The sequence below is a fragment of the Sardina pilchardus genome, chromosome 21 (assembly GCF_963854185.1).
Source record: "Sardina pilchardus chromosome 21, fSarPil1.1, whole genome shotgun sequence".
NCBI classification, from domain to species: Eukaryota; Metazoa; Chordata; class Actinopteri; order Clupeiformes; family Clupeidae; genus Sardina; species Sardina pilchardus.
Window position 1 is genome coordinate 15,667,931 of NC_085014.1, and position 9,537 is coordinate 15,677,467.

At 43.1% G+C, this 9,537-nt stretch overlaps 1 protein-coding gene across 1 annotated transcript; it reads left to right on the forward strand.

Annotated features, from left to right (window-relative positions):
* The first annotated feature begins 3,338 nt into the window (after positions 1-3,338).
* Positions 3,339-8,165, forward strand: LOC134068992 (uncharacterized). Its single transcript, XM_062524835.1, has 4 exons — positions 3,339-3,428; positions 4,101-4,149; positions 5,396-5,470; positions 5,751-8,165. The coding sequence occupies exons 2-4, from the start codon at positions 4,134-4,136 to the stop codon at positions 7,673-7,675; spliced, it is 2,016 nt and encodes a 671-aa protein (XP_062380819.1). The 5' UTR covers positions 3,339-3,428; positions 4,101-4,133; the 3' UTR covers positions 7,676-8,165.
* The last annotated feature ends 1,372 nt before the right edge of the window (positions 8,166-9,537 follow it).

A 9,537-nucleotide genomic window follows, 5' to 3' on the forward strand; every position in this document is an offset into this window, starting at 1 on the left:
TCAGCCGGATGAGCCACTTTCCAGGCAGTTGTAGATGGCTGTGTTGATGCCCCAGCTGACACAGGAGCGCAGGATGAGTCCATAGTACAGCAGTACTATGCTATGCTGGTGTGATGCCCAAGGTTTGTGGGCACTCGCCTTCAGCCCGCCCCCAACATCTTCCTGCCCGACGCCAGCCTGCATGTTGGCCACCAGCACCGAGAGCGGGTAGAGTGGCAGACTGATGACCAGTGAGTTGACCGCCCCTGAGGTGAACGAGGAGGCCGTGAGGGACAGACCCTGCCGGCCCAAGGCATCTCTCACTGGGTTTTTCAGACCAAACTAGAGGCCACTGCCCAGGGCATTGTGGGCAATAATACGAGGAGAGATGAATGGTGGATGACTTAACAATTTATTGCATGGTAAACCATGAGCTTAAATGTAACCAATATCAATTAAACTGAATGCAAGGTAAAGCTAAATATGCAATTACTACAGAGTTATTTTTTACATGACCTGAATAAAGAAATAAAACAAATGCAAAATAAAGAGGGAGAGAGAGAGACATAAGGTCAGAGGGAAGGAGAGAGTGACCTCCAGCCAGGGACAGAGTAGCGCAAGAGACCCTCATATTAAAAGGTAACAATCTTTTATCTTGAAGCACATCTGCATTACGCACCAACCCAACAGAGACCTCACAGCTGGCCTGCAGGTCATCGGCCAGTTGGTGTAATAGGTGAGATTCACATACAGGCTACAGTGTAGCTCTTAGTCTACAAGTATATGCTTAAACCATGGCCAGACTGCAGAGTAATTTTATCATTTGGAAAATATGTACAGTATGGTGTTGCTGGGGGCTTGGCTTGATTTTCACCCTTTTGCCAAATAGACGGTCTGAATATCTGCAGTGAGATGAGTATATTGAAGTCAAATAAGATTTGGGCTCCATGGGGATTCACTATGAGTATGTAGGAGTCTTTTGAAATACAGGCTACATTGTGAGATGAATATTTCAGAATAGGATGTGTGGGCGTGTATATGCATTTATGGCTGAGTGTATACATTCATGTGTGAGTGTCTGTTTCTCTTTGTGTGCAATTCCACATACTCAACAACTAAAGCAGTTATATTTCTAACATACACTTATGAGATGATTACCATGATGTGGGATATGATTGTTATGTAAATGAGTCTTGATTACGGGATGTGTGAATGTGTACCTGCATTTGCAATTGAGTGTACACATGTGTGTGTCTGTTTGTGCGCTTCCAGATTAACACACATCCACACAAAAAAACACAGCAGACGTCAGTTGTCACATTTTTATTGAGTACTTTTCAAATATTTCTATTATCTATTCTAAAGGCTATTTACTTCAAATGTTTATTCCCTTGATAACAGAACAACTGTGTATAAATGCACCTTTATAGTTAGTACCACAGTATGGGTGGTGTGCCTTAGGCTGCATCTACCCCTCTCCAACAGGTGCGCTGCTCTGCTTCTCTCCCACCAGGTGTGCTTCGCTTTGTCTCCACCAGGTGGTGTTTTGTCTCAGCTGGACGAGCCTCCCTCCAGCCAGTCGTAGAGGGCCGCGGTGAGGCCCCAGCCGATGCAGGAGCGCAGGAAGACCAGAGAGCCGCCACGGTACAGCAGCGCTACGCTCTTCTGACTCTCCACCCAAAGCTTGTGGGTACTCGACTTCAGCCCACCCCTGGCGTCCTCCTGCCCCACGCCAGCCTGCATGTTGGCCACCAGCACCGAGATCGGGTACAGAAACAGACTGATGAATGCACCTGAAGTGAACGAGGAGGCCGTGGGGGAAAGACCCTGCTGGCCCAAGGCATCTCTCACTGGGTTTTTCAGACCAAAAAAGAGGCCACTGCCCAGGGCGTTGCGGGCAATAATGGGCAACAGAGCTCGGTAGAACCCGAGGGCAAGCGGCTCAGAGTACAACTGCACCACGACACTCCTCTGGGTTGGGAGGCGGTGGTCATTTCTGCTGTTCTGAAGAACGTTCTGCACACGTTCAAATGGGGTGAATACCAGAGCCTCCGCCACGCCAGTAGTCGCCCCTGCTGCGGCCTGGAGCACTGGTTTGGGGAAGTGCCCTCCAGCTATGTTGGATAAAGGACGATGCAGGGTGTCCTGAACCCCGAATAACAGTGTGCCTTGGAGTGTCCGGACTAAAAGTGGAGGAGCAACGCCGCGGTAAAGCTTGCGCAACCCCTCCCCATAGAGTTGAGCCATGGCATCCCGTACACGTGTATGGTGCAGCTGTTGGCGGAAGACAGTCTTGTATAGTGGGAATATAATGAAGTTTGATGCGAAGCTGGATAGACCACCATACAGGCACCTACGGAAATTTCTGAGCTGTGGATTCAACATTATATAATGACACGAGACACTTTTAATGGGGGGAAAAAAAAATACTTAATTCTCCCAGTACCACTTCCTGTCGACAGTCTTCTTCGTCGTTTTCGTTCATTTTAACATCCGGTTGTTGCGTCACGTGACTTGTGTGATGCGAAAAAATTGTTTCCATTGCAGTTTTGCGAAATATACAAATTTCGATACGCTCTGAAAACCACCTCACCCAAGCTCAAAAACGTTTTATCGAAAAATGTGAGTTTTTTCAAAATGTGTGTTTCCATTACAGTTTTTGCCTGTTGCTTGAACACATTTTGCAAAACTTCGCTCACTGTGCCAAAACTCTAAACACACGTAAACATGACACAACACTGGGAAATATACCATTCACATCACCATTTCCAATGGCAAAACTGAGGGCTTTTTGTAGATGGCTGATTTGTGTTCAGTTTTGCAAGTAAGTGCGTTCAGGTGTGTATTTGAGAGGTTGCAATTACCCGATGTGTTTTGTATTTTGGATATATGTGTTTAACAAATGGTACTCTGAGATTTCATTTTTGAACGAAGTGTCTATGTATGACATAGAGAGTAGTATGCAGGACCAAGTGTGTTGCATAAAGGAGTAAGTGTGTTGCAGAATTGAAACTAGAGTGCAAAGCAGCACTTTTGTTTAAGGTATAGGTACATGTGTTTGAGATATTGCAACAAAACTTCAAGTTGTGATACTTTAGTCTAAGCATGGGTCTATAGTGTTCAAGCAACGGGCAAAAACTGTAAGCACCCTAGCAGCAAAATTTTGAATGCAGGTTGTTTATTCTTTTGGATGAGATGGCAATGAGTAGGGTGTTGCAGTAATGTAGCCAAGAGTGATGAAAGCGTGAGTGAGTGTGTCAGCAGAAGTTGGGGTGGGAGAGAAACAAAGGTTACAAGTCATGCATATAGACTGGAATGACTACATATCAAACAGGTTATCAGCAGACTAACTGTGGGAAATGAAACCTACTTCAGACCTATTTCATTTAGTCACAACTGGATTTACAGTATCAACTGCACTCAAGACTGATCTACAGAGATTTGTCCAGGTGGGTTAATTAAATACTTTTATTAGATTAACAAGATAAAGTAAGTAATTATATCATATTAAATAAGTCATCTGGTAATTAAAATCAAGCCAATATGTTGTTCTTAGTGTTCAAGTGCATCTGGCTAAATGTCTAAAACTTCTATTTACCTCAGATGATAGCAAAACCTATACAATACTTGAAATGTGATCATGTACTGTACAACATCAGACATCTTGGGGAAAACATTAGAGCTTCTTTGCACTCTCTCAGATCATACATTCTACAAGTGCGCATGTTTGTCATGACCTTGTCATCTAACAGTAAAAGAGTAATAATAACCCTTTTAGAAAAGCTCCTTCAGTGTCCAGTGTTCTAATCTTGTTTGATGTGATTGTGATGTGATCATTAGATATAACAGATGTGCCACGTTATGTTACGGTCTGTCAAGTGTATTACAGTAAATAGGGAAAATGTCTCTCTAATTGTCTTATTTTTTTCCAAACCTGTTCAACAGGACGAGTGAATCCTTTCCTGTTTTGCAGGATCAGACTTGTTTTGTGGTTGAATCACATGAGTCATTAAATGTTTTTTAAAAAGAAAAAAAAGTTCATTAAGTTCATTTTCATCTCTCTCTTTTTCTCTAATGAACCACGCATTCTGTTTTCAAATAACTGAAAATCCCATCCCCAGCCTCTGGCAAAGAGACCATTTCGGTGACTGGACATGAGTGATCTTAAATGTAAGTGACATTCTAAATGTTCCATTTTCTTCATGCGAGCTGGTCTGCCAGCACAAATCATGCAATAGGGGTCCGTGTAACGCTTTGCAGTGCTTTGTTCTATTTGCAGAATTCACATGAAAAAATAGAAAATGGGTTCAAAACTTTCATTATCCATTTGTCAGACTACTCAGCAAATGGACAATTGATGCTATTTTTAAATTTCGAGTGTGGTTTTTGAAACGGCAAATAATGAATTTGAAACAAAAGTAAAATTGAGTCCATTTTCGAATTTTCCATTTCTGCATCGTGGTTGGACTGAACCAAACGCGCCAAGGGATGTACGGGTGGCGCCTCTGGCCAGTTGTAGAGATAAAGATAATAGAGGCTATAAATGATAGGCTACAGATCGAGTTATCAAGTCAAATTCATGCCAAGTGAGCTCGAGACGTAGGCCTATCTACCAGACCGACTGATCATTCCCTCACCGGCGCCCTCGATGGTTAGACTTCACAGACCTTCAGATAGTCTACAGTAACTTGTCACATGCACTTGTTGCAATCTCTGCTGATGGTGCTGGTCTGTGTGTGTGTGTGTGTGTGTGTGTGTGTGTGTGTGTGTGTGTGTGTGTGTGTGTGTGTGTGTGTGTGTGTGTGTTGGGGGGGGGGTCTATGGTGCGGAGTCGGTGACGCTTTCGATAATATATCGTATACAATACATTTGTTCACGGTTGTTGACGGTTTGAATATGTGAGCAACCCTACCCATGAACAAAAACCTCTCCACCAACATGCCTACAGAAGCTGTTAAACAACAAGTTGACAAGAGTAGGCTAAGCCCATTAATAACATCCCATTCTTAACCCAAGCAGACATCGGGTGAAGTGAAACCTCTGGGCCACAACCCAACTCTGCGGTAACCCCCAGCGTTCATGGTTCAGTCCAACCCCAAGCGCAAAAACACAAAGTTAGAATATGAGTCAATGTTTGACTTTCGAACTTCTAAGGAGAAAATCCCAAGTGTACTCAATGCAAAAAAAATAAAACACGCAACAGTCATCAATTTACCGAGTAGTCTGAAAAATGAATAATTGAAATTTAATTTTTTTTTTTCATTTTTTCATGTGAAATCTGCAAATTTTTCACGTCATGATCCCGAGCCCTATTAAAATAATTTGTTACGTTGTAATAAACTGTTAGTATACATCTTTTTTGTTAAAGATCTTTATGTATTTCAAGAATTTATTAATAATTTGTTTTCAATGATAGCTTCAGTTAAGAGTGATCTACACTCAAAGACAGGGGCAACTGGGACTCAAAGTCAAGAGGAAATTCAGCCAGACAGTGAGCATAAATTCCCTCTACATTCATTTTTTCAGGAAATAGAAATGGATGTATTTCACATGCACCCTTCTGATGCATGCTCATATTTGGACAAAGATTGAACATCTTCTTCACAGTAAATTCCCAAGTGTAATACTGTATGTGATGTTGAATTTGAAAAAAACTAAGTAAAATGGCCCTAATTTGAAGGGAGTAATCTACAGAATCTACACTTACTGTATTAACAAGCTAACAAGCCTTGCATAAACAAATGAACAAAAACCAAGTCTATTTTTCATAGTCTCAGATCTGAGGATTGTCCTCCTGGGAAGATGTGGATCAGGAAAGAGTACTGTTGGGAACAAAATTCTTGGGACAGACGAGTTTGAGGAGGGGAACAAGACCAGAGAATGTCAGAGGGAAAGAGCTCATGAGGGGTCAGTCATTGACACACCAGGAATCCCTGATGAAGAAGCTGAAAGAAATGTGGTGGAAGAAGAACTGATGCGTTGCATTGAGTTAGCTGAGCCCGGACCACATGTCTTCCTGTTTGTGGTTAAACTGAAAGATAAACTCCCATATGAGGTTGACGCTGCGGAATGGATCAAAGAGAAGTTTGGAGAGGAGGCTCTCCGCTTTACAATCATAGTCTTCACTCATTCTGACAAACTGCATAAGCCTATAGAAAAAATAATTCACCAGAGTGAACATTTATCGACTATTCACGCCATGTGTGGGGGCAGATATCATGTATTCAACCGCGCTGAGGTCTCAAAGTTAATGATGGAAATTATCAATCTCTATGTTACAAATGAGGGAATGAATTTTTCAAACCCACATCAGCAGCAGGAAGAGGAAGAAGCAGGAGCAGAGCAAGTAGCTGGAGCAGGAGGAGAAGGGGGAGCAGGAGCAACAGCAGAATTAGTAACAGGTTTAGCAGCAGGAGCAATAGCATCAGTAGGAATACTAGTTAATCTACCAGTAGGAATAACATTGACTTGGAGAGGAGCAGTTGCAGTTGTGGTAGCAACATTTACAGCAACAAAAGGACTAGTGAGAGGAGCATCAAACGCAATGGTAGCAGGAGCAGCAGCAGCAGGATTTGGAACAGCATTAGCAATGGATGCAGGAGGAACGGCAGTAATACGTGTACAATTTCATTTTGGAGAACCAGTATGCTTATATCAGAGACTGTTGAATAAGGATGTTTGCTTATGTATAGCAAAGGTAGTATCAGGAGTAGTAATAGCAGCAGCAGGGTCAGCAGTAGCGGCAGCAGCAACAGCATCAGCAGAAGAAAGACGTGCAGCAGCAGCAGGCGCAGCATTGGGAGCAGCATTGGGATCAACAGCAGCAGCAACAGTAGCGGTAGTAGCAGTAGCAGCACTGTTTGAGGAAACACCAAATAAAGTATATGTAGTTGCATCAGTAGTAAGGCCTGTTTGGCCCACGGTCATAGGAAGTGCAGCTCTAGTTTTGGGAAGAGCTGTAGTTCGAGAAATAACACAAAAACCTGAGCAAAGGAGGCTTGAAATGCATCACAATCCTGAAAGAGCAGAACTAGATGCAGGAGCAGAGGAAAAGGCAGGAAGAGCAGCAGTAGCTGGAGCTGCCACAGCTGCAAATGCAGCAGCAGTATTAGCAACAATTGTAGGGTTAATCCCGGAAGATCCCATAGAATCAGTAAATGCAGCAGTGATAGTTGTTGCAGCTGGAGCCGCAGTGTCTGGAGCAGCGGTAGCAGCCGCAGAAGGAGCATTAGGAGCAGCTGTAGTGGCAGGGTCTGCACTAGCGCTAGGAGCAGGATGGGCTGCAGCAGCATCAGCATCGGTAGCAGTTGCAGGAGCAGCAGCAGCATTGGCAGCACAAGCAACAGGGACAGCAGGGGCAATAACAGCAGCAGCAGGAGGAGCAGGAGCAATAGTATTAATGGTGATAGAAATGCATGACAAAAGAGCTCCAGTATGTGCAGGAGCAGCTGTAGTGGGAGTAGCAGCAATAGTAGCAGCAGCCAAAGCAGAAGGAGCATCAGCAGAAATGGCAGCATCATCAGCTATTTGTATGGCAGCAGCAGGGGCCTTAGCAGCCACAGCAGTAGAAGCAGCACGTGAAAAAGCAGGACCTATGTGGGCCATAGTTATGGGAGGTGTAACTCTGGCTTTGGGAGCAGCCATGACTCGAATAATAGTACAGAGAGCTAAGCGCAAGAGAGACAAAAAAAAGTGAACATGAAGTTGAAACAAAGGAATCTGAGGGTGATTAAAATGGTTATTTAAAACAACAGAAGATCATATAAATGTATATTTGCATACGTAGAAGGCATAATGATTGCATGGATTTGTAAGGCCAACAGTTTGCATACCTAAACCATGGTAAAGGTCTCATATACTGACACAAGCCTTTGTAATTAGCACTCCTAGAAAGTCACTGTTTTCAGCTGTGATTTGATATCAGTTCTCGTCTCCCTGCTGAGGGCCTAAATTGGGCCCAGGCCTCTCCTGGACTACAGGAAAATCTACCTTGTTGTTAAGTTTTTGTTGAAATGTGTTATTTGGTTAAGGTCAATTTATTCATTTGATGGGGTCAGTTTAATCATAGTTTCTCGGAATATTTACCACTGCTTCACTGTTCTTTCCTGCTCAAGATGTTAAATGTAACATTTTACAACTTCATATTTGTTTGATGTAAATGGTTTACACAATGCTGATAAATTGTTATGGTAAGACTTTCAAAATTTGAACTGTTTTAATTGTCTGTTTTTGAAGCTATCTGCATATACCTTAGCTAGGGGTGTAAAAAATAACCGATACGTATCGGTAATTGTAGCTCTTTCCACAACAACACAACGGGGGCAGGTTCTTAGATACGGGCGTTTATTTATCTGGATACACCGAAGTCTCCACACTCCATTCACGCCGTGAGAACTATCAAGTAATCACCAAAAGGATACATCAGTGTACAGTGTATAAACAACAAAACGATACAAAGAAACAAGGAAAAACAATATAAAACAAAGTAACAAATACCTCGTTGGCCGCTGGTTATAGAAAGAGGTTGAGCTTAACTTAATTCTTCTCTTCTGAGTACAAGTATACCAGGCCTAAAACGATGCATAAATTGGTTGGCTTTACAGCAATATACACATTAAGATAAAACGAATATAGCAAACAAAATGACATAAAACAAATGGAAATAAATACCTTGTTGCTGGTAGTTCTTGCGCACAGCTAGATTAAGCACTATAACTTAAAGGGATAGTTCGGGTTTTAAGACACGAAGTTATATGGGTTCCCTGTCAGCAACATTGTGCATCAGCACTGACTTACCCCCCGACAGCGTCCTGTGAGCCGAGATCCAGCCGGTTTTTGATCGTTTTTGATGCCGGACTATTTTCTTCAGCAGGTTTCTGGGGTCACGAAAGTAAAGTGTTTTTCTTCTCAAAACCATATGCGTTCAACAGAGTGATATATTTGCACCACAAAAACGTTGTCCAGCTGTCAGTAGCGCGCAGTGATAGGAATCACGAAAAATAAGTAAGTGATAACGAGGTTTGAATTTTTCCTGGACAACGTTTTTGTGGTGCAAATATATCACTCTTTTGAACGCATATGGTTTTGAGAAGAAAAACACTTTACTTTCGTGACCCCAGAAACTTGCCGGACTACTTTCTTCAGCATCAAAAACCGGCTGGATCTCGGCTCACAGGACGCTGTTGCGGGGTACAGATGGTACGGGTTGAGAATGCTCCTTTCTTTCCCGCACATCGGGACTCCCGAAGCATCGGGACTTTAATTAAAACTGCAACCGCAAGGGGGCAACATAAGACCGCCTTAATAAAATGAAGGTTCGGCTCATACCGGAAAACACGGAAAAACCCGAAGACACCGCGCTGGTGACAAGCGGAGAAAAGAGACATCACGCTCGGCATGTCAGATTGCAGTTTCAGAGTTTTCGAATGTTTTACAGCGTACCTCACAGCTGGCTCTCTCACTCGACGTAGCCTATAACTCAGTCAGTCCAGCAGAGATGCCAGAGCAACGTTTTGGTCAATGGAGAGGGAGAGAAATGCTCCGCATATCCGTCTCATT